This window comes from Lupinus angustifolius, chromosome LG14, assembly GCF_001865875.1.
Source record: "Lupinus angustifolius cultivar Tanjil chromosome LG14, LupAngTanjil_v1.0, whole genome shotgun sequence".
Lineage (NCBI taxonomy): Eukaryota > Viridiplantae > Streptophyta > Magnoliopsida > Fabales > Fabaceae > Lupinus > Lupinus angustifolius.
The window spans coordinates 2,178,703-2,205,711 of NC_032022.1; the positions used below are offsets into that span (position 1 = coordinate 2,178,703).

Genomic DNA, 27,009 nt, shown 5'->3' on the forward strand with positions numbered 1-27,009 from the left:
AATATTCATACTATGACAAAACTATATCTTCTTTCTGAGATTTTTTTTCTTATACTGGATTCTTTCTTAAAGTGATGTACATGTGCACAATCTAAGCTAATCAGTAGATGATAGTCGTTAAAATAAATTTATTTGTAAAGTTAGTGAATATATATGTATTCACTTTTGATTTAATTTAAAATATTTTGTGAATGTTTAAAGTAAATTTTTAAAGATAAATAGACTTTTATTTATTTATTTATTCGGATACAAACTTGCCTTAATTACCAACAAGTGTTGGTTTAAATGGTACATGTTTCATTTACCTTAAGTAAAATTTTGGGTTTGAGTCTTGTGGATGAAAAAAAATACTTGCTGGGAGAGTTACCCTCACATACCTGTGGATGTTCCGGCTCGGACATAATTACCTCCAGTGCGATGATACCTATCAGAAACCACCAAAAAAGAAACTTGCCTTAATTGATTTTTGACATGACATGATTAGTTAAGCAATTTTAATTTTTTTCTTAACATGTTAATGATATTATTAGAGACTTAATTTTTTGAATTTATTATGTAATTAATGACCTGAATATGTCCATAACTACCTTGCAATAATTTCTCCAAAAAGTCAGGAATACCTCATCCATTACACATGATAAAATAAAATTATTTGGGATAATGAATTATGAGTTGTAAATGTAATTGTAATTTCCTTCTAAGCTTCAATCTTGTTCATCTTAACTTTTTCAGGATCTTCTGTCTTTAACTCTTGATTTGGAAACAATAGCATTAGTGAGATATAGACCTTTATATACATTATTACATCTTTTGCATTATTGGGATATCACTATAGTATGGGCCATGCTATACTCTTATCAAAAAATGACTAGATTCCTCTCTGAATCTATAGTTATTATAGTTTGTAGCATGTTGGTGCTAATAAATATGTTAATGTCACTATCTTCTCTTCACTAGTACTTTGTACATAATCATACACATAATAAAGCACTATCATTTACTTATTAGAAGAGATAATCACATCAAATTTTTTTCTTTTAAAAACTGATTCAGTGTACAAGACTTTCATCTAGTGGAATCTGATACACAATTTGATTTTCGATTCTTGGGAGCGACATATATTGATAGAGACAGTCACACACCCAAAAATATTAGTTTTATATCCAAAAAGTAAGGAAATATCCTTCGTAGTACAAAAAAACGGAAAAAAACTTTGTATATAATTTAAAAGAATCTTAAAATTGCAAATTACTCACAGTATACATTATAAATTTTTGCCTCGATAAGGTGCAAATTCCAGAGAAAGTGACATTAGTACTATACAATGAACCAAGCAACATATTTAACAGGACATGGTCCTATAAAGTTATGTTGGATACTAATTAGAAGTTGAAGAGAGTGAATTGAATTAATGAAAAAGTGAGACAAAGGTATGGCATAAAGTCATTCTCTCTTCACACCTCGTTTGTTGGAACTGATGTTCTATTTTGGAGGGTTGTGTCCTCTGTTTGATGGACTCTTGCTTAGACTCTGCCCCTTGGAAGGGTCGAAGGGTCTCATCATGTCCTATTAATTTCCAGCCATAGCCCCCTATTCCCTCTACCTCACCATAGAATCTAACAAGTAAACATGCTTTGGTTACACTTCAAGTTACATCACAATTTTGTTACATACCCATTTATATGATGCCATTCTCACATTATGACTTGGGTTTCTCTTGTTATTTTGTAGACCTTGATGTTACACATTTCTAATATTATATTATATATGAATTTTATACAATATCATTGTTTCATCCATCATATCCATCAAACTTTGATGTTACATTTATCTAGGGTATAGCATACTGTTGGGAGATCTTTATCCATAAGTCCATCCACTTATATGTTCTTTAACTCATACATTTTTTGCTCAATGTGAGACTTTTTCATTCACACTTGGATACCCAACACATACGTTTTACATAACTTCATTGTATTATCTACAATTTTTATTTATATTTATCATCTATTCTTCAAAAAATACATTATAGATAAATGGTTGATGATATACTAATTGTGTATAATTTTTTACGTTGAAAATGTATATATATTACACTCTATCCCAATAAAATTAAACATAGTTAGTATAGTTTTAGGAAGGAAGAAAATTAATGGGTTCAGTATTGTTGAGTTTATTCAAGTGTGAAGTCCCACATTAGATATACGTGGAGGAGTGAAAAGTTTACAAGTAGGAAAGACCCATCGAACTAATGCCTTAAGGTTTTGGTTCAAGACGTGGTGTCATACTTGTGACTCTTCACTCTTCTCATACTCATATAATAATAGAACTCTTCGATGATTGGAGGCTCCAAGCTTCGGTCTGGTCCAACAAATATAATTATTCAAACCCGATATCTTGGATAAGTATATACTATCAAGGTTCTTCTGATTCAGTTCATGCTCCATTATGATCAGATTAAATGAGGTCAGAGTTCAATACTTGATTTGGGTTAACTCATAACTCAACACACTTACACACCTAAAGCTATTTGTTGTAGGATCCTTGAAGGATTAGACAATGCCTTCTTTACGTGGGCACGTTAGAAAACGAAAACACCAACTTCATTTATGATTTATCATGCGTATAAATAAATGTCTCATCTCATGCTTTTTCATAACCACCGTTCAGGATGACAAAAAACTTGTACTTTTAAGTAAAACTTATACGGGTCACAAACAACTATCCGTAGGTTTTACAAATAGGTTTTTAAAAATATTGGTACTACATATAGGCAGGTATGGATATTGAGGTATATGTGTCTATACTCATTATTCATATAATTACAATATTATTTTTAATTAAATAATAATCCCTAACCTTCACTTCACTATGTATATATCTTTTCCTTTTATTTTGTTTATTTTTTTTATCTTCTTTACATCTTTTATTAATTTGGTAGTGAAACCATTACATATGTAGAAACACACATGTTTTACAAATAAAAAAATATATTTTTTCTTAGGGAATGAGAATATCAAATCACACAAATAAAACACGCCAACAAATTTAACATTTTTGTCAAATGTTGAATCAAAAGGTACAAAAATAATTAAGTTTCATCTCATACGAAACAAAATATAAGTAGGAAGCTAAAAATTCACTAATAATGTAGGAAACCCACAGTATCCATTTTACCCGTAGATGTTCAGAAATATCCACGAAAAACCTATATGTGAGTACCTGCACGAGTACGGGTGGGTACCTGCACGAGTACGGGCGGGTATAAATAATGGTATCATATTTCAAAATGGGTAGTGGGTAGCTACTACCCATACCCACTTGTACTAGTTGTCATCCCTAATTCCTTTCTGCACTCTTATCAACTCTTTATGAGTTAAATTTTAGAGGAGAATGAAGAAAAAACATATAAAATTACTTGTCATTTTAATTTTTAGGAATATAAATTATATGTTAGTAATCTAAATACATTCCCATTGGTAATGGCAAGCAAAAAAACTCTTTCTATCAAATATAGTTACATTTTTTTTAATAACTCAAACTTGATTTAACTGGAACAATTTAATATGGATTCATTGGCCACTTTTGCTAAATATATCGAAATTATTAACTTATTACTTAAGAGGCTTTGTTATATATGGATCTCTTTGAAGTTATGTGGATAAGGCCCAGTTATTTTCATCATTGCTTAAATTCTAACTTTATATTGATCCAAAGACTCATAATAAGAATCAAAATTTCCTACGTATCATCTTGAGAGAAATCAAGGATGATGTAATTTTGGGGAAAGATAAAAGATGTTGATGTGGAGAGTGCATTTGAATCTCTCATATTTATAATATAGAAGACGATTAATTATGATTATTAGAACTCTTTCATGCTATTTCTTTTTGAATTTCCCAATAATATTGCTGAGGTTTAGAATTTATCAGGTTAACCTACTTCTCTCTCACACACACATATATATATATATATATATATAAGTGTAATATTTATACAATTTCACTTTAAAGATTTATACACTTTTGAACAGTTAATAATAATTAAATATAAATGGTGAATAACAAATTAAAAATGTATAAACTCATATACTCTAAGTGTATATATATTTTTATATTTATATTAGTTTCTAGGGATCCAATCAAACTCATATAAAACTAAAATGATTCTCTGCAATGAAAGTAATGAAACGCTCTTCAATAAATACGATAGAAAAAATACAATAAAATCCATCATAATTAAACCTACCCAAAAGAATTACACAACAAAGTACCTATGGAAGAAAAAAGTCTACCATAATTCATTAGCTGCCCTCTGGTAGGTAGGGATGACAAAAAAAATTCATATTTATAAGTACCTGTTGGTAAAACTCGTATGAGTCATAAATGGGTACTTATGAGTTTTATAAGTATGAGTATTATGATACATGTGTTTTGTGGGTACCCATTATTTATATGAAGTGAAGTCCGAGTACCCGGGTATTACAAACGGGTTCATATTATTATTTAACTCCTTATGAAGTGAAGTCCCTAAAGACATGTTCTTTATATTCCAAGAAGCCCTTTATGGTTTGGTACTTATTTAGGTGTAATTAATTAGTGTGTTAATGTCGTCATAAATGAGGAGCACATTAAAGGAGTTACCTCTAAAGTATTACTCCATTTATTTCGAGGTAAGCGTGAAACATGTTGGGACGGGTTAAGCATGTCCTACATTCATCCCTAAATATTTATTGAGTCAAATTTTGAATTTGAACTCGTCCCTAATTAGGATGGGACGCGTGAGGGATATGTCCAAAATAAGACGAGTGAAAATAGGGACGAGTCCGAGTTGAAAAAGACAAAATGATAAACGTAGATGAGTGTATAAACTACAAACTGTAAATTGCATCCTTTAAACTAAAAACTATCACAATCACGTGACTGAAAATTATAGAAGACATTGAAAATTTTAAAACAATTTAAACTGTCAAGTGTCAACATAAGCTGAAGTGTTCTTGTAAATGATAAAAAACACATGAGGATTGAAACGACAACATGTCAATACTCAAAAGTTCACACAAAAATGAATACAATAACTAGTTATTAACTAAAAAATGAAACTTAAATTGGAGTTCACACAAAATACACAAAAATGTAAGCATAATTAAACAATGAAAAAAGGTAAAGAATAACGATCATATGATAAATGGTGTGCATATGTTGTATGAGCTTATAGGTATTTGAGTTATGTGAGCTGAACATAATACATATTGATAGATATTATTCAACTATTCTCGATATATAACTATAAGGGACGGACTGAGTGACCAAAACATAAACCTGAGCCTGCCCTTTTTTTACGATGAGTCTGTCCCTTTTAATCGGATATATACTTTTTTATTTATTTGAACGGATCCTACCCGTCCCTAAATCATCGAGTCGAGACGGGTCTACGAGTCGGCTTGAGTTTTGCTCAACCCTAATTTATTATGTAATATGAGTGATTGAAAAATGTATTTAATTTAACAAATCACACTTAATGATACATATGGTGACATATCTTTTGGGATAGAAAATATACTTCCATTAAATGTGTTCACACCAAAAAGAAAATACAAGCAATGATTAATATGTGAGTAGGTAACCTACAATTTTATATATTAAATAAAAGAGAAAAAATTATACACTAACGGTGTATGAATTTTATACATTGTCATTGTATCATCCTCCATTCATAGTTAATTACCATTACTCTTCAAAAATGTAATAAAAATAAATGATATATAGTCATAAATAATTCATGTATGATGTATCAACTAGGGGTAGGTATGGGCAGGTTTGGCCGCATAAGTCCTATCCAATATTTGACACAAAATATTAGTCATTATTTTGCTGAACTCAAATTGATGGTAGCTTCGAAGCTAACCTGCCTGAATGTGGATTTGGATATCATTTGAATCCGAACCAAATCCAATTAAATATAATGCATGTCTTTTTAAATAGAGTATTCCCAACATTACTTATTATTGTGAATATGCAATTGAACATATGAAATGATATTTATAGATATGTTTTGTCAATTATATATATATATATGATGAAAAAATAGAGAATCAATAATACTTTGAGCCAAAGAAATGTCATTATTCAGTATACAATAAATGGACACATACAAGCATGGTGAATAAGTAACTATAAGACGAGTCAGATCTGGTCATACATATCTTTCGCCCACCTAAATATTGATTAATTATAATTTTTGAACCCAAACTTAGACCTGATAAAACCCGACTATATTCGGATGTGATTATAGTCGGATCAAACCAAGCCAGCATGTAAGGTTTGACCATACTTGCCCCTAGTATCGATCATCTTTTTTATACATACTAACAATATGAAAAAACACTTACAATATATATATTAATATCAGACTAATTTTTTCATATTAATATTAATTTGTTATATTAATATTAATTTGTTATATTAATATTGCTTACTTAGTAAGGCAACCCTGAAAAAAGAAGAATAAAATTAGTCTGATAGGGACCCGTTACCTATTAGAGAAGAATAGCTGTAAATTAATTAATGGTCCTCTCACGCCGACCAGATATTCTATCTTGGATGCTATGCTACACAACAATTCAATATTATACTTTCTTTCAATTTTTCTGTTACTCTTTTGTTTTTATATTATAATTTTTACTAAATAACCAAAGCCCCAAACAATTGAGATCAAGAGGTCAAGAATTATTGCCGAAAATGGAAAAATAAGATTTTTCAACTTCAAATTAATGATTTTTTTTTAAACTTAAACCTACTCGTTTGCTAAATAAAGATATAAATTGTTAGGTAATTCTTGATAAGAGATTAAGAAATAACTAAATCATTTAAAATTCAATATTTTCTTTACTTTCTTTGGTATAACTATCCTCTCAACCCATGGCTAAGGAATTTAGGGATGAAGATTATCTGTCCCAAGTTGGTGTCCCTAACCCTATTTTGTCCAATAATATGGTGTTACGTAATGTTCTATTTTGTTTCAACAATGGGAATGAAAGGACATATAAAAATAGGGGAACACATCTTCTGTCCCAAAAAGTGAGCAACTTCATGTGTTACTTTCGATAAAAAAAATATATTTTATTATTAAATTTTAAACTTAAATATATATTTTCCAACAAATCAGAGGAAGTGCCGCATGGAGTAGCACACTCTTTTAGTACAATAGATGGTAACCCTAAAAATAAATCTTTTTAATGGCATATGTTGCACTATACTATTGGGCAGAAGAGGATTAGAGACACCAACTTGAGACATCTGATCTTAATCAATCAATTAGGTGTTCAAATTCTAACCGGTCTAAAAATAAAATCCAAAATAATCTGAAATTGCAAAAATTGGATGTGATTGGTTTGTATTGGAATAATGTTTAGTTTTCAAATCCAAATCTAAGAATAAGACTGATTCAAACCGAACTGCATTAATTTGGTTTATTAGGAATATGCTTAAACAAAATTGTATTTTTAAGTGTTTAACACTTGTAGTTCACTCATATTTTAAAATAAACTTCTATGCAAATTCAACAATCAAATAATCATATTGTAGATTTAATAATGTTTATTTGATATGATTAAAAAAATATGTTCTCACCAAGCAATATTCCAACATGTAAGTAAAAAGTTTACATTATAAAAATATATTTATTTTTCACAAATATAATTAAATTGTTAAAATACAATTAACTAAGAATGAAAATGATACCTAAAAAATATTGAAACATGTGAATTAATAACATTAAACTCTTTCTTTTTAATGTAATGTGATACATATATAATGGGAGTAATAGTCTATGCTCTTCAAATAATTCATTCAATCAGGCTTGAATGATTAAAACATACTTTTTGCTATATAATAGAGAGTAACAACAATATATAAGGGAGAGAGTAACAAGACTATCTTTAAATTCGGTCAATTTTTTAATTGTATTGATTGGCTCAACTTTTTATAAAAATAAAATAAGAATAGGCTATTTTAATGATACACCTTAATCGAATAAGGTGTTGGTCTAGTGATATAAGATTCCGTTTGACCAAAATATTAATGCATCAATTCCTAGAAACGACATTTGTTTGGAAGGACACTTATACATCCAAAAATGATTAACTCCTTATCAAAACTAGTGAAAAGATACCATTAGTAGTACCAATTCTCAAAGTAAGACGATTTTCATGAGAATGAATAATCACGAAATGAAATTACTTGCTAAAAAGGATTTTAATTAAACTTGTAAAATAATAATAAAATATATTTGAGATAATTTTATCTCCTTTTTTATCACTTAAATTTCGTCATGTATCTTCTTCCATATTTTCTCTTAATAATAATCTATACAATATTTAAGTGAGAAGAAAGAGAAATAAAAAATATTAAAATAAAAAAAGGAAGGAAATGCAATCCAAAATTTCATTGGTTTAAGAAGATAAATTAATCTCAAATCTTAATCAAACCTCTTAAATGAATTCTCTCAACCTCCTTTCGCACTAATTTAACATTCAATTGTAAAACTCTCTCAACTATTGAACTCATAATTATTACTTAAGCAATTAAGCTACCATTTGTGAGTTATGATAATCTTATAAAATAAAAGGATTGACAATAAATTAAATATTGCCTTGAGATTTTAGGTAGTTTGCAGTTTTAGCTAAAAAAATCTCGTTTTTTTTATATAAACAAGGTATTGCATTCCATATAGTATTTAAGTTAGCTAAAACAAATAATTTCAACTGTAACACATAAATAAGATAAAGTACCCATCAACATACAACAACATATTATTAGAAAATATTGGTGACTGAGTATGTATAAAATATATCTTATAATAAAATATATTTTACAAGATGAGTATGTGTTGTTCTCTTGTGAACCAATCACTCAATCATTGTTCTTGTTGATGGAGCTCTATTTTGTCCACATTCCTAGGTCACCTATCACCACCGACACTTACATTCTATTTTACTTTCTTTCTTTCTTATTTTATTTATTTATTTATAGGATGTTCAAAGGAGTTCTTAGAATGGGAGATTGAGAAGATGATATTAAGGGTTTGTATGAGAGTTGAATTTTTTAGAGAAATAAAGAAAAACGAAAGACTTAAAAGTCAGTTCACAAGTGTATTTCATGGTTTCTAAGCTTTCCATTTTCCTTCCTCACATTGCCTTATATGGGGTTTTGTCTATAAATTCTAAGGATTTTTTTGGGTATAAATTCTAAGGATTTAGGTAAAGTTTTGAAGGATATAGTATAATGTATCTCACAAGTGGTAATTTATTCTTATAATATTATAGTCAAGTACTTTTAATATTTGAAGTTTTATTTATAATAGGAAAAATCTAATTTATTCAACTTATTTAGTAAAGTGTAACATATGTAATTTCATATATTATATAAGCAATCAATGAGTGATCAGGTGATGTATGTTTGTTACACCTAAAATAAAGATTTAAGAGCCTTAAATATGAAGAAAATCATCATCAACACCACTATACTAGGGATGCTCTAAGCTTGAGAAACATTTTTCTAGAAAAAAACAAATAGTATATAAGCATTTCCATTACAAGAAATCTGTCATATAGGAATGTTTATAGTGACAATGAATAAAATTATTGATATAGATATAATGTACCTATGGATGTATAATAAAACATAAGTATAGGTATAACATAGCTATAAAATTTGGAGGTTGATAAGTATATGTATTAGTAACATAATATATTCTCTAGGTATAGGTGTCTTATATCTACGAAAAATATTTATTGTCATTATATATAATATATTCTGTTGGTTTGGGTTTGGGTGTTCACAGAGAAGCCAAACCCAAACATAGTGAAGCTGAAATCCCCATTTACTCCTTATACCCACAGTTTTTGTGTTTTCTTTATTATTTTGACTTTCTTTTTCATGAAGATAATTAATTTCTACTCATACTAGGAACTAACAACCAATATAACATAGAACTAAACTCACACACAATCAAATTAATTTCATTAAAACAATTTGATAGAGAAAGGTTTAACACACTTATTCATAGCATAAAAAGTACATATATTATTCAAAGCACATGCACTTATTCGTAGCCTTATATATATACTTATCATATCACAGACCCTTATTATTAGGTAGTTTTATTCATAATAAATGAGAGAGTAAAACAAAGCATATAAATTCTAAGCACATGTGGTTATGTTATCTCTTTGCAATTTAATGTCACAGTAGGAATAACAGGGCCAAATATTTTCTCTAATAAGGCTCAAAACTTACAATTGAAACAAGGTGTGTCATCTCAACTTGGTGCAGTAGGGGACATATTTCTCACAGATGAATTTTGTTCTACTTTTTTTTTGATCGGTAAAAGGAAAGATTTTATTAAGAAAAAAATAATTACAACAGAGAAAAAGCAGAGAAAAAAAGAAAAAACTAAAAGTCTTTACAACATAGACTCAAGACAAAAAATGGGGTTTGCTATCCAGTCCAAAAAAGAGATATGATCTTTGCCCCTCTTCCCATTAATCAAAAGCCAAGAAGTAACCCTAGCAGCCTCAAAAATTTTCTCGAGAGAGGGATGCATTGAATTAAAAATAAAGTCATTCCTAGACCTCCAAATAGCCTAAATAGTAGCGAGCCAAATAATATTCCAATAGTTCAAATAACGTCTCTGGGATATCATGCCACGTGATTAGTAAAATGATGAATGGGTTGATTTTTTTTTTTTTTTGGCTTAATTTTGTTCTACTTATCATAGCATTCGTGTTAAATGATAGCCCTACTTTATTTTAGGTGGGGCTTTTTGTCCTTTTGTTTTACTTTTGTGTTACTTGTTCTTATTATTTTTATTTGTTACCTAGCCAAAGACCAAGAATGGAAAACTAAATCCTCATAAATTTCATTGCATGGGTTTCACTCAGAACATCATGATTAAACACTTATATAACTAAACAAAACAATGCATTTCAAACCCACACAATGTCTTATTCTAGCTATGTAAAAATATACTTAGATGCTATAGTTCCTATAGACATTCTAAGAACCTTGAAGAAAATTAGAAAACAAGATCTTTGAGTAGATGTTAAATGGTAATAGTTTATCAACAACTTATAGTAACATTATGAGTAGATGTTAACAAACAAAAAAAGTACATCAATTATTGATTTCAAAGAGAAGAAGAATGAAAGAAAAATGATTATGAGGTTATATTCCCTCTCTCTCACCTTCTGCAACTATGGGTCCGTTAGGGTGCATTTTTTTTGTTTTTTTTGTTCCCTCCCAAATTCACCACATGTATTTTGTAGTTACCAATTAGGTCAAAGTTATATTTACACTATTATTTAATCTTATCTTACCAAAATAATAAAATTCAGTTTTATCACTAAGTAACTAGAATAAATCAGATAATCACAAGAGAATAACCATCAAGCCTATTTAGATAAAAAAAATTAGAGATAATTATGATAAAGATTAAGCAAATAATTATGGGTTGACTATTAATAAATATATCTATTTTCAAATTAGTTGGAAAATTTGTTGTGTTACATGGTGCACTTTATATTATATTTCTTTGTTTTTATTTTAATTGTCAAATTAAAGTGAGATGGTGGTTAATAGGTTGATGGTGAGTATATATGATTATATTTTTTTTAGAAATTAATAAAGGTTAATGCCAAAATAGGAAATAAAATTATATCAATGTAATAATTATATCATATTTTCTCTTTATATATAGTATAGAAATATATATAGATGATTCTTATCTTCTCTTATTAATGTTAGATAGTTTTAATGCAATTTTATTATTCTTAAATCTTGAGGACTATGTTAGGATTCACATTTAATGGACAAAAATGAAAAATAAAAATAATATTCGAAATATAGAATTGAACGTTAGCTTTAAATTATGAAAGTATGTTGGAACATGTGGAGAGTGCATCTTTTATCATAAAATGTGAGTCATCTTATATACTCTTTTATTCTTACTAGTTAAAAAATACAAGTCAATATATATTAAATTCATAATTTACTTTGTCATGATACACATATTAGGGTCATTGAATTATTATAGACTTTAAATCGTATGGTATAATTTAATTGACAAGAAACATAAATTTATCAAATTCAAACTAAATACATTGTTGTCCTATGAAATGAAACAATAATTACTCTATGATAATTCCCCTTCAAAGTTAATCGAACATGATAATTGAAAAAGGAGATACATTTATAGATTTGTTCATGGGTGGGACTAATCTCTACAAGATTTTGCTTTTGACTCTATCCTTGGGTTTGGTTTTCTATTTATTTATATCTTCAAGCTTTTTAAAATTAGATTTTGAATTATTGATTTGGTTTAAATAATCACTTCTTTCAAATAATTGGCAATCAACAACATACAAGGATTTTGTTAGCCATGGCTACTCTTTAAAATTAAATACACAACTTTTAATATCGACTTTACATTTGATTATTTTAAAGACAATGGTTAACAAACCACACATATACAAACATGTTTGTCAATAACTAAACATGTAAAATATTACTCCTTATGTTTTATATCTTTTGATTTTTTTTAGTTTTTTAATATTCTATCAAATATTTTAATATTTTAGAAATTGAATAGCAGTTATACTCTAATTTTTTAAAATACTTTTATTCATTACACATTTTTTCATCTCTTACTTCTCCAATTTTCTTTAAGGTAATTTCTATATTAATTTAAATAAAGTTATTACAGTAAAATTATATAATTTTTATACTATCTTATAATTTCTTAAACAATGTGTATAGTAATAATAACCATGAAAATAATTCCACTATAGGAGTACAATTTTAAAATACATAACAAAGTCCTAAAACCCACGAGATTAATTTCTGCTGAAAGCTTAAGAGGTTAGTTATCGGTTACCACCCAATAATTTATATCCGGCCTATATAATATACAAAACTACTCCTAAAAAAATACAACACTAACACAAGAAAGAAATGATATCTTATGGAAAGTCATATAAAAATCTTATTACTACATATCTATAACCACAATCAAAAGGTTATAGTCAAATATAATAATTTAACCTCATCTTAATACATCTTAGTCCATTGGTTAATCCTTTGAAATGAAAATAGTTCTAAAGTTTAATCTACTATTTTATCTCACTTCCTTGGCTTGTTAACTTACCTTTTCTCTCCCTTTGAAAACACATTGTTAGTCATCTAACATGTAATTGGGCATTTCATGAACCTTCAATTAAGATTCGACAAGTGCCACTTAAATTTGGTTCAATAGTAATTATCCATCAAAACGTGTGTAAACAGAAAAGAAAAAGTTCTATTATCTAACACAATTAGGGAATAGTCAAAGAGTCAATTTGACTAGAATGTCATTATCTCCCATTTCATAGAACCCCTACATATGTGCAATCAAATTGATCTCTCTTTCATTTTCATCATTATGAAATTTAACTATTTCTTAGGTATATAATAAAGTAATGAAACATAAGTGAGGTCCAACTAAATTGGAACAAGATCACTTGTTCCAAAGTTTTGACCCAATTCTCTGTATCCACTAATTAAAATTTGCCGCATAAATAAAATGAATTTTTAAAAAAAATAAAATGTTACATTTTTATTTTAGTTGTTCAAAATTGATTGGATCAGAACATGAAATGAGGACAAATTTAGAAACAGAGGATCTCTATTCAACTAAATTAGTGTTATTGGCAAACCTTACAAGATCTTGAATGAAATTATCTATAAATATGTATGAGGTGTTAGAAATTCATTAGGAGATATAATTTTACACCATATTAAATTACGGTAATTCTTACATTATCATTTTTTAAACTTAATCAAGAAAGTTCATATCTTATATTTCAAATTTCACAAAAATCCAACATTGTTTAGTAATATATTTAAATACATTAAGATTAATATATTTTTGAAATGCATAAAAAATGAAGTTATTTAATTATATATATATTTATTTATTTTGATGTTCAAATTTTCTCAAATTTTAGAAATAATAGATGTTATTAATTCTTAATCAATAGATGAATCAACTTAATTTATATTTAACAAAAAATTATTAACAATATAAATTTTGACATAATTTAACTTCGTATAAATTGATCCCGCCCATCTATATATACCATAAAAAGAAGTGAATGAAATTATAAACTAAACTTCTTCTCTCACAAATTTTATATGATATATAGATAATGTGATTCATCACAAAATCTTAACTTTTATAAGATACATAGATTTGAGATTAGCTTGCTACTTTTCACAAGTTTGTGTTCCATTTCCCTTTTAAACTTGGAATGACATAAACATTCATATGATAGGATTTGTGCAATAACTTAAGTTAATATAAAGTATGAATAACATTTTTTTAACTTTAGAGTAAAAAGTATTAAATTATCCTTATGAATTAAAGTATTTTTTACACCTAACATTATCAGTTCTACACATTATAAATTTTATATGTAGCGCTCGTATGGTATGAGTACCTGATTAAATTTTAATTTTTTTTGAGATAATTCAAGTAATACAAGTTTTATGTAATGTCTCAAATTTATTGAAGTTATCCAAATCCTTCATCTATTAGTTGATTTTCCTTTCTTGTTTTAGAACTTGAGAATTACATATGCCAGATTCAAAGTGAATTTTTTTTATTTCACTAGAAAAAAGATGTAACAAAATAGTAAAACCAAACGATATAAGTTTTTTTTCTTAGAACATAGAAGTTCGAACACTACCTTAGTTTGGTGTTCTAACTTCTAAGTATTAAAAGTAACTTTTTTTGGTTTCCCACAGATATTACTTTCTCAATGAGCATTTTTTCGTTCCACAAGACTCAAACCTGAGTTATTGCTTAAGGAGAATTAAGCATGTACCATTTGAACCAACGCCCGTAAATATCAAAGTAACTTATTAAAGAAGAAGAGTTACGTAAGAAAAAATAAAGTTTACGGTTGCAAGGAAAACATAGATTCGAGGATAAGCTATGGGAAGAGTTAAGAACGTAGCGACGATTTTTCATGGTACAATCTATTTGGAGCTGACTCATTCATTAGTTGGATTTCTATTCTTCTTTTTTAAGTTTGAAGTAAAATACTCATTTGAATGAAAATATAACACATGCTCTAGACATAGTTTTAAATGACTCTAAGTCATAATAAATATTATATCCTTTATTATTTTAAATCATTATCATACATATTAAATTTATCATTATTACTCCTAATAAATAATATATCTTTTATTATTTTAATTTTATTTAATCTATCATATCAATTAAATTCCTATCAAAATGGTGATGATAATAGTAATTATAATAACAATAAAAACTAGAATTTTATCGGCATTGTCATTTAGTAATGGCAACAGATACAAATAGGTAATAGCTACTCACTATTCATTTTATATACGAAATTTCTTACTTGTATCATTCATATCCATATGGGTACGAGGTTGCTGATTTTATGTTGATTTTAGTGATACTAACATGTATAACAAGTGTCTACGAGTATTATTTGTTAGGTGTTTTAAAAATTAAAAAAAACTTTTTAGGAATATTAATTTTTAGACACTTTGTATATGAGATACCTATAAACCGAAAAAAGAGAATAAGAGTAACATTACTTTGATATGGTGTGGAGTCTGCATCAACAAATTCAAGAGTGTGCTACCAAATTAAAAATATAAATTTTAAAATCCAAAATCAACATAATACTGAACTACACAAGTACTAGTTGTCCAATAGAGATATATAAATAAATATAAGAAATTATAATAATAAAATTGTTATTATATTAAAAAATTAAGCAAGTACAATTACCCTTTTGTCCATTTAATTTTTTTTGTAAGTAATAGATAAAAGTTGAAATGAATGATAAAAAGAAAAACCTTTCTAGAGAAGTTTTCCCTATATATATATATAGGTATACAATATAAGTAATATTTTTTATTATCTTGTCACCTTATATCTGTAATAAAATATTCATATTTCTTTTGTTATCTCTGTTCTTTATTAAATCTTCAAAATAGTTATAGTTATAAAAAAAGAAAAGATATTATAGTTGATGCCCGCAAGCAACGGTTCAGATTGAGTCTTAGTGATGACACGTTCCATTTATCTTCCATACCCTCTTCTCATCTTTCGTTCTCACTCACACATTCTCTCTCTCTCTCTCTCTCTCTCTCTCTCTCTCTCTGTCCTCATTCTCAACTTCACTCCACTATATATCAATCACCTATTACAATCTTTCTCTCTTACTCTTTCTTTGGAATTTTGGGATGAACTTTCTTTGTACTAAAAACTCTCTCTAACACAAGAATAAGAATAAGAAGAGATGTTACTTGGAAAACGTTCTAGACCATCATCAATTATGAGAAGAACAACAAGCATGAGTGAAGGAATAAGCAACAACTTAGACTCAAATCATGAGGAAGTAGTAGTTATTACACCTGATTCTAACATCATAGATCCACCACCACAAGATAGTGCTTTTGTAGGTTTGGTTATGTCCCCAACAACCTCAAAAACACATCCTCAAAACAAAACAACACTTAACCATGTCATGCAGATTCCTCACTTTCTCACAACTTGTTGTCTATGTAAGACTCATTTGACACCTGGTAGAGACATTTACATGTATAGGTATGTATATGCTACTTTCTTTGTCATTCAAATTCCAATTTTATAAAGTTTTTAGTCCTTCAAAAAAATTCATTTGTTGTTTCTTATCCTATAAGTCTCTCCAAAATTTAAATATACACCTAGGAATTAATTATTGAGGAGGTTTCAATTTTCACATAGACTTGATTTTGCACTAATTTAATTACACAAAGTTTTCAAAAACAATGAACATGTGACACGTTACCACTATATTTAAAGGATTGAATTAACTACTTACTCCAAAGTTTTTTATTGATATGGAATGTACCTCTTCCAAATATAGGGTTATAGAAATATAATCTCTCTAATATTAGAGAGTCCAATACTGTACTATTAAAATATTATCGGGGATTTATGTTGATGGGTCCATTTTTTTGGAACTACTTTATAATAATAGGTTACCATTTATATTAATTTCACGGGTTCCTAGTGTTTTTTGGACTTGTTCATAATTGTGTTTTTGTTGTTTATGTTTAGAATTTAGAGGATCTAAATTAATTAGTGTAATTTGGTTTCCAGATTAAAACTAACAAATTTATTTATCTATTTTTTTTCAGGGGTGATACAGCATTTTGTAGTTTGGAGTGCAGAGAGCATCAAATAAGACAAGACCATAGAAAATGGAAGATGGCCTCTAAGAAAGAAGACCACCGTGCACCACCACCCGCCGCCACCGCCGCCAATAATAGTGAAACAGCTGCTTGCAATTGAAGGGTTGGAGTTGCATAGTTGCATATTTAAAGTCAAATATATATAATATATATATATATATAATGTTATTAGTAGAGAGGAAAAGAAAAGAAAAACATGGTAGTGCTAGTTGATGCATTATGTGCACTTAGGACAAATTAAGCAGCCTCATAATTATTTATGTTGCCTCTATTTTCATGTTTCATGGTTCTTTTACACCAACAACTATTGTTATTATTGTTAACATAATTATGCTAGGAATTTGTACAAAAATGTGTTGTTGGTGTATTCTGTAATCTGAATTTCAGTCTTTGAATTTTAACTTTTCTAGTATATCTTTCAAAATGTGTTATCAATATTATCCTTCTTAATATTCCTGTATAATATTAGCTAGGTTTTAATGTCACAAAAATCACCCCAATTATGTGAATAGAACCATGTCATTAAATGATTACCGAAGTGTTATATCCTAACATTTTGTATGTAGGATGTAAAAAAGTCAGGCCCCTAATTTACAAAAAAATAATAAAGTAAAATTTGTATATCAAATTTGAATAAAATTGAGGATAAAAAACACATGAAATAAAATGATCATACATTGTTTATCAAAAGAATTTAAATATGTAATACTTTTAAAATAAATTTTGAACAGAAATACATAAGAATAAAATATACATTTTATTTTTTGGTTCAGTTATTGTTACTATTGTTACTTATTGAACACTTGATTTTAACATATTATTTGAAAAACTTTTTCAAGAACATTAAATAATCTTATATTTCGCTCATCATTCTAGGTTATAAAGTCAAAAGTTATCCCCTAAAATTTTCAAATATTTATATATTCTTATAAATTAATATGAAGTTTAATATTTATACATTGTTATAGTAAAATATATTGTCAAATCTTATCAATTATATATATATATAATAATTAATAAGTAAATAGTAAATAATATATTGATAGCGTAAAAAAATATTCCTATATTAAGTATTAATATTATACTCATATTTCACTTAACAAAATTTTTTAGAATGATTTCTCTCCATAGTTGCATCACACCTCACACAGATGGAAGTAAACCTTTCCACCGAAACAATAATAATTTAAGCTCTTATTAATATAATAGATCATTTGATCATAAACTATGGCACTGCATTTCTTCCCCATTCCTCAAAAAACACACACAATAAACACCTTATAAATTTAAGACACATATTTTTTGTCCCACTAGTTTGTGCTACTCTATGTGCTAGAAGATATATTTGATCAAAAAATATTTAAAAAATTACAGTTTTAATTTAAATAATTTTTTCAACCAATGAGAATTGATAATATATAGAATAGTATAAAAAATGGGACAACATATGTACATCCAATTATCCCAGCATTATCATACACTTTAGTAACTTTTGCAAAGTGGTAAGCGTAATAGAGAGGCAGTTGACAAAATTAAATGCAACAAAAATAAAACAAAATGGTTGGACCCACATTAAAATTTTATGTCAGGAAAATGGGCTATAAAACAAACATAAGAATCTTCAACTTTATTTATTTATCGTTCCATTACATTATTGCACCCTACCATTGAATGATATATATGAGAGACAAGGAAGCAAGTCATAAATCATGCATTTTCCTTTTTTTGTGTGTTTCCTCTAGAAGAGAAATAAAAACTTTAATAAATTAAGAAAAGAAATTCATATATGAATGAATGAACGATGGAGACTTGATGGTACATCAATTTAGGAACTTTAGTTAGGTGATGTCAATTACCACTATCTTTCTCTTATGAATGCTTTACTATGATACTTTTTTTTTAACTTTCATTCGTTTATTCAAGTGTGAAGTCCCACATTAGATATATGGGGAGGAGTGAAAGAGTTTATAAGAAGGAAAGACCTATGAAACTAATGCCTTAAGATTTTGGTTCAAGACGTGCTGTCTCACTTATGACTTTTTACTTTTCTCACCCCAGTGATTGGAGTCTCTCTAGTCGCAGTATAGTCCAACATGATATTTGATATGCATCCTCAAATATGGTCATTCTGTTTATATATTCCTCATGACACCATTCTCCACTGCTGAAAACTACTATATATAAAGTATAGACTATAGTTTCAAAACTGTTCATGGCCTAGATTCATGCACTAGTGTATGTTTATTTAAGGCAAAGAACTCTTTAGTGGTTTTTGTATGTAAAGTGAATAACAAGACTACAAGATTATAAGTGCCTTTAATGACTAATAATCTAAATGTAGTTATATATTTAATTGTTCACTTTCCAAGTATTGTGTTTTGCAAACATAGATAGATCATGTGAGTTAGATTTCATGGACTCAGATTTATGGCTGTTTTATAACTAAAAAAAATACTTATATACAAAGGGATAACTCATAAATAATGTCATCATATCCACAATGGAATTTGTTCTGGTCTTTACACAATTAGTTAGATCCTTATTGAGTGGACCAATTTTCATTAATTTTATACAATAATAATTTTACGAGTATAATATTTATACATTGTTTGTATAAAGATTTGTACACAAATATTATATTATTAATCATTTATTTGGATTGCTTTGTTTGAAGAGTCAGTAGTGATAATTAAATACAAATAATAAATAATATATAAAGTTCATACATTATTGATGCATAAATTTATTTTGTAATACGTTTCAAAATGGTTTATTCATGTTTTTATATTAATCAATAATAATTTTAATTTTATTTAAAAAAAATACTAGTTATTGAGAAATATGAATAAAATTCATAGTTCAGCCAATCTAAATCTACAATTTATTAACTTTAAAAAATATCCAATGATCATCGGATTTGTGGAAGTCTTGGTGTATGTTTTGTAAGCTAGCTTTTAATTGTATTTTAGCTTCTTTTTTCATAATAATATTATTTTTGTTGAAAATAATAATGTTTGACAATATACTTATATTTTAAAAGAAACTTTTCTTTTTGCAAAAAGTAAACTTAAACTAGCATCTCCAACATAGGATTGTTGCATTTTAAGTGAGATTATTTTTCGTCACCTAATTTATCTTACAACTATACCCTTATCTTCAATTGCACCAAATTAAAGTCTATCTAGTAATTGTTGTGGTCATAAACTATACTACTCTTCCCATTTGTAGTCTTGTTTTCTTCTATTCTTTTTCATTTTTCCTATTAAAATTTGTATCTTGTTTCTATCTCATTCTTAAATTAATTATATTTACTTTGAGCGTTCCAAGTGATTTATCATTTGTAGCATGATTCTATCTGATGTTCCCAACAAATTCCTTAGAATTAATTTTTTTCTCTATTTCATTCTGACATGCTTGCACAGGCATGAAAAAATATTTTGCATATTTATTCCATTTTTATTAAAAATATAATTTTTGATAAAAAATAGAAAATAAATAAAATATGTACATGAAAATTCAAATCTCCATAACATAAATTAATAACTTCATACATTTTAGAACCTATTTCTAAAAAGTAATCTTTTACACAATAAAAAAACATATTAATTTGAAGTTATTTTTCAGTTAGGGTATCAAATATAATAAATTATAATTTCAACATATTAAACTCATATAAATTATAATCTAACAAATCACAATCATAATCTTATGTCTTAGGTTATACCAACCAGACTTAAAAGATCATCTTAGATTTAAGTTCATGTTCTAGAGAGGAGGTTTATGAAGTATTAAAATGTGAAAGAAGTTAATTTAGTACGTGACATTGATGGAAATATGAGAGGTATGAAATTAATGTTCATTGTAATTAAAATTGATGTTGGCCATAGAGGTTGCCGGTGGTTATTGAAGTTAGAAATTGTAGAGTGGACCAAGAGATCTACAATTATAATTAAAACTGAAATTGACTTAATTTGGATTTTGTGGTGACCATGGGGTTCTAGAAATACACAAAGTAACACCTCTTTTTTGTCTATAGGACCACCTAAACTCACTTCATTTGACTTTTTTTAATATAATAAAGAATATTATTCGCTCGTGTGAAAAACTAATTCCTTTTGTGATATTTGATTGTCCGTTCAATAAGTATCATTCTCTAAAATCGAATATTTGACCTAATACTATAGATGAGTATTTAGTGAGACCTTCACTATTAGACCAACTATTGCGAAAATGTTGCGAAAACGTAAAATGAAATTTGTAGATATTTCTTATTAAAATTATCAAGGCATGATATGAAAAGCCTTATTTATAATGTAAACTAACTAAGTAACAAACTAATAAACACATATTGAAAAACAATTCAACATATGTTAAATGTATATAATATATAAAATATGTAAAATATGGTAGTTTTGTTCTCCAATAACAACGTCATATTTATATGCTTTGTTTCTAAGAGAAGAAAACTTAGTGAAGAATTAAAAACATAAATTGTGTGAATCAGAAGGAGACTAAACAAGATAACGTGGAGTTCGAGTCTCTCGTGCTATGAATATTTAGTAAAGAGGGTTTTATAATTCTTGTAATCTTCATTGCCTCAAATCTAAAAATGTGGGTTAAAAGATACTACCAAATCAGTTGAAACACGAGTGTAATTAGTAGTATATATTTTCATGGCTCTTTAAATTATCTTATACTCAAAAATGATTTTCGCATTGGTATTGAATTGTACATTCTGGTGACTTTACCTATGATATTAGTGGTTTGAAACATTGAATGTCGAAATCTCTATGTTTTAGGAAAGTTTTATCTAACCATCATACAAAATTTCTAGTGGCGATACCGAGTAAAAAATTATTGCATATATTGCACAATGTTTAAAATGAATAAATAACTTAATAAGGAAGAATTATATTTACCTCCTCGAAAGCTTGTCAAAAATATATTGACTACCCCATTAATTTACACCTTGAGCATGTGTTTAGTATAAGTTGTATTTTTAGATTGTTATAAATTGAAGCATTATAATATATAAGATTATAAATTGAAAAAAATAAATCAATCCACTACATATGTTACCTTTTGCTTATATTTCTTGGCATATGATCTTTTTGCTAAACTAATATTACTATTCAAGCAAGCTTAATTTATGTGGAAAATGTTGTCCCCTAATACTAATAGAGTCTTATGATGTTAACTTCAAGGTTTAGATGATGGGGTTATATTTGGAATTTGAAAGGTTACCTAATGCTAATAGGGGAGCAAATCTCCTCTCCCACAATATAATTTCAAGATATTTGTATAGGAGGGCAAAGTGGTAAATATAATTTTATGGAAAAGTATATAAAAAACATCATAAATTTTATTCATTTTGTAAATAGGTATTATTAACTTTTCTTTTTGTAATTGCTCATTAAACTTTAAATATTAGTGAAATTGTTCCCTCCATAACCATAATATTAAATTAATAGTAATGAAAAATTCAAACTAATGCATTTTATTTTAACCTCAACTATTAATCATTAATATTCTATTTATATATATATAAACATATGTTAAACATTTTTAACTGAGATTTACTTGTCATATTCTTTTTAGTCAATTTTACATTTTGATGTTAATTTCCTCCTGATTTCAATGATTATTAACATGAATTGTTGCATTGATATTGTTGTGAGTCTAATTGTGGCAATTTTCTTGTTGACCTTTTAGTAATTTAATAATAATTTATAAATAAACCAATTTCACCAACTCAAAATTTTAAGGGATAATTAGGAAGATAAAAATAATTCTTAATAACTACTTGCAAAAAAGACATAAAGATTACACTAATTTATATAAAGGTTAGTATAATTTTCCCTTTTAATAGTAATAAAAATGAAAACAATTATATTTGATTAAAATATTGTTCATTGAAATATTTAAATATTATTGTCACACTATTGATCCTTTCTCTCCTTATTAAGTATTCATTCTATAAAGCTCCGTTTCAAGAGGTCCAAAATCATATTAGCTTTTATTCATTGAGATGATAATAGTGTGTATTGGTACCTGCATCAATAATGCATATTCAAATAGCAATTCTTTTATTTTCCTAGTAACTAGTAAAGTGAAAAGTAGTGAAGTAGGCAACAAAACAAAGTTGTGACAGTGAGAAGCACTAAATGGGGTAATAAATTGAGCTAGTTAATTTTGAGTTAACTTTATTATATGGCTGACGATATTATGTCTTATATGATATTCCAAACTAATAATAATGAAAGAAAAATACAAAAAATAATAATAAATATTTAATTTTTTAATTGATCTAATATATTTTCATTAGGTTGGGATATATTTTGAGACAAAATATCTCCTATTACATAAGAGCCACTAGAAGTAGATGTAGATTGCAATGACAGACATAATATCATGATGTTCAGGTAGATGTAGTTGGAAAATCTGAATTTCAAAATCTGTCAGATTCTCTTCGTACTGTTTGTTGATCTCTCTGTCTCTATTTTTTTACAATATATTATGTGGTGAAAGAAAGTTTTTCCCTCAGGTTCAACAGCAAAGAAAAATTGGGGTTTGTGCTTATTTTTTAACTTTTTTTGAGAGGGTCGTTCCATGTTATGATGTTAACATTAATAGTAAATTATAATAACGTTAATTTAGTCTTAATGAAATTATACAAACTGTCTATTCCTTTTTAAATCTATGCAAATCATCTATGATTATGTACTAAGTATGATAATAAAAATCGAACATGTGGTACGCGTTCGAATTCAACCTAAATTTAAAAGGAAAACCCGTTGTGATTGGGTTTGGATTTTACCCGAGTATGATTTTTGGGTTCGGGTATGATATAGGTAATACCCTAACCTGAACCTGCCAAAAACCCAAAAGTTCGTTACAAACTGCATCAATATTTCTAAGGAAGTGTTTAAATCACTCGATACATATTGTAATTAACTAAAATAATGTAAAGACATTGACTCTTATATCATTTGAACTTGTCTTCATACTATACCATATTTTGTTTAACTTACTTACATTCGTCACCATTTTTTCTATGGTGTTCAACAAAAATGTGTTTGGTAATATTTTCAGAAGGAAAAGGAGACTTGAAGCCATAATTTGTGGGGTGCAACTCAGTTTGGATTCTTCTAATGATCTGGCTCTTGTTAGATTTGAGACTCAGTTGAGGCGTGATTACAATACTATTCTAAGGCAAGAGGAGATGTTACGGTTTCAGAAGTCTAAAGGGCAATGAGTGAAATTTGGTGATAGGAATATCAAATTCTTTCATACCCAAACTATTGTTAGAAGGAAACGTAATTATATACTTGGTCTCTTCCTATAAAATGGTAAATGGTCTACTGATCCTGCCAAACTTAAAGAAGGGGTGGGTGACTACTATTACCAAACCGTATTTTGTGGTAGTAACCCAGTTAATCTGGATTATTGTAAGGTATCCACTCCGATGTTACCTCCTGCAGGTGTTGAGAGTATGATTGCTCCCGTTACTATGGTGATCATATCTATGCATTCTTTCAAAGCTCTTGGTCCTGATGGATTTCAACCTTTTTTCTTCAAAAAGAGGCAAATTGTGGGGAAAGATATCTAGAGTATGGTGCATGATGCTTGTCTTTTTGGGTCTACTGATCCTCGCCTATTAGATATTCTTGTGGTGCTTATCCCAAAAGTTAGTCCTCCTACTTTTCTGAAAGATCTGAGGCTTAGTCTTTGTAATGTGGCTTACAAGGTGTTAACTAAGGTGCTTGTGAATAGGCTACAACCTTTCTTGGATAATCTTATTGGTCCTCTGCAAAATAGTTTTAGTCCTGGAAGAAGTGCAAATAATATCATTCTTGCTCAAGAAGTCATGCATTCCATTCATAAATCCAAGTAGAAGAAAGGTGTTATGGTCTTCAAAGTTAATATGGAAAAAGCCTATGATAGACAGAAGTAGGATTTCTTGGAATTGACCTTGAATGACTTTAGGTTTCTGACTAATATTGTTCGCTTGATCATATGGTGTGTGAGATCTGGTAGTATTTCACTTCTTTGGAATAGATCTCGCTTGGACTCTTTCGGCCCAAATAGAGGTCTTCACCATGGTGATCTCATGTCTCCTTATCTTTTTGTTCTTTGTATGGAAAAACTATATCTCCTTATTCAGGAAAAGGTGGACTCGGGTATTTGGCAACTTTTGAAACTCTCTAGAGACGGGCCTCCAATTTCTCACTTACTTTTTGTCGATGATGTTCTATTGTGCGGTAAAGCTTCTAAGACTCAGGTGGATGTGTTAACTACTACGCTTGAGGATTTCTGCAAGGCCTCTGGTATGAAAGTGAATGTTGAGAAGTTCAAATTCTTGTGCTCTAAAAATGTCTCGAATGGGAGAAAACACAACTTCATGCCTATTTGTGGAATGTGTATTATGTCTAATCTGGGTAATTACTTGGGTATTCCTCTTGTTCAAGGTAGGGTTCATAGATCTGTCTTCAACCCATTAATCAAGAAGATTCAATGTCACATGAGTACATGGAAGTCTAATTTACTGAATAAGGCGGGCATGCTTTGCCTTGCTAAATCTGTCATTAGTACTCTACCCACTTACACCATACAGAGTATGTAGCTTCCTCAGAGCATTTGTAATGATATTAACCTTATATCTAGGAATTTTATTTGGGTAGGGAATGCTAACAAGCATAGTATGAAATTGGTGAATTGGGAAGTTTCACCAAGAATAAACAAGTGGGTGGTCTTGGGATTTGTGAAACTCAATCGGAAAATATCTCCTTTCTTGGCATGTTGAGTTGGAATTTGATCCAGATGAGTAATAAGTTATGGTACAAGGTTCTTAAATAAAAATATCTTGGTGATCATTGATTTTTTTTTGCCCCGAAGAAGTAGTCTGCTTTTCTTGTCTGGAAAGGCATTGTTAAAGCAACTATAGAGTTGAGAAGTGGTTTCAATTTACAACTTGGACATGGTTACCACTCTCTTTGGTATGATAATTGGACATGATTGAGCAAGATTTATCATATGATGGATTTTATTAATATTTTTGGCACACAGATGCAAATGAAGGACCTTTGGAGGGATCTATCTTGGGACTTTAGCATGGTTTACACCTTACTTACTACTCAGTTGAAGAATTTTATTCTGAACATTCTGGTGTCGACGTCCTCTCATAGTTCTGGCGGCTGGTGTTGGGTTGACAATGTGTCTAGGTGTTACACGGAAAATTTAGGTTATTGGTGGCTCAAGAGCAATGAAGTTCTCATCCATTCTCATTCCATTTGGAGTTGGTTGTGGATAATTTTTGTCCTGGAAAAAGTTAAGTTTCTTATTTGGCTCTCTATTCATAATTTTTTGCCTACTAATTCTCTTTGTTTTAGGAGGAACATGTTAGCTACACCTCTATGTGGAAGATGTAATTGTGTTATTGAAGATCTTCATCACACCTTCAAAGATTGTGGGAATGCAACTAAACTTTGACATCATCTGGGTTTTAATACTCAAACCTTCTAAACTAATCAAACATTCATATCTTGGATGGAAACTCATGTGAGACTCCCTAATGGGCGTATCTTCTTAGCAGGCATCTGATGGTCCTGGAAATGGCGAAACCAAACAATACTTGGGAACATAACTTGGGATATCTCTCACTCTCTAGGAATGTTCACCACAACTACAAGGATTA

The 27,009-nt window shown here is 28.4% G+C and overlaps 1 protein-coding gene across 3 annotated transcripts; it reads left to right on the plus strand.

The window, feature by feature from the left end:
- On the plus strand, positions 16,185-25,163 carry LOC109326167. 3 transcript variants are annotated; one of them, XM_019558847.1, is made up of 3 exons: positions 16,185-16,686; positions 17,262-17,424; positions 25,149-25,163. In XM_019558847.1, the coding sequence occupies exons 1-2, from the start codon at positions 16,379-16,381 to the stop codon at positions 17,413-17,415; spliced, it is 462 nt and encodes a 153-aa protein (XP_019414392.1). In that variant the 5' UTR covers positions 16,185-16,378; the 3' UTR covers positions 17,416-17,424; positions 25,149-25,163. The 3 variants fall into 3 exon arrangements, with proteins under 3 accessions (XP_019414392.1, XP_019414393.1, XP_019414391.1); XM_019558848.1 differs by lacking the exon at positions 25,149-25,163 and adding an exon at positions 19,058-19,068; XM_019558846.1 differs by lacking the exon at positions 25,149-25,163 and having other exon boundaries at positions 17,262-17,715.

Coding starts and splice junctions, on each gene's coding strand:
- LOC109326167 (XM_019558847.1), top strand. CDS start 16,379: ATGTTACTTGGAAAACGTTCTAGACCATCATCAATTATGAGAAGAACA. Junction 16,687..17,261: donor AGAGACATTTACATGTATAG/GTATGTATATGC, acceptor ATTTTTTTTCAG/GGGTGATACAGCATTTTGTA.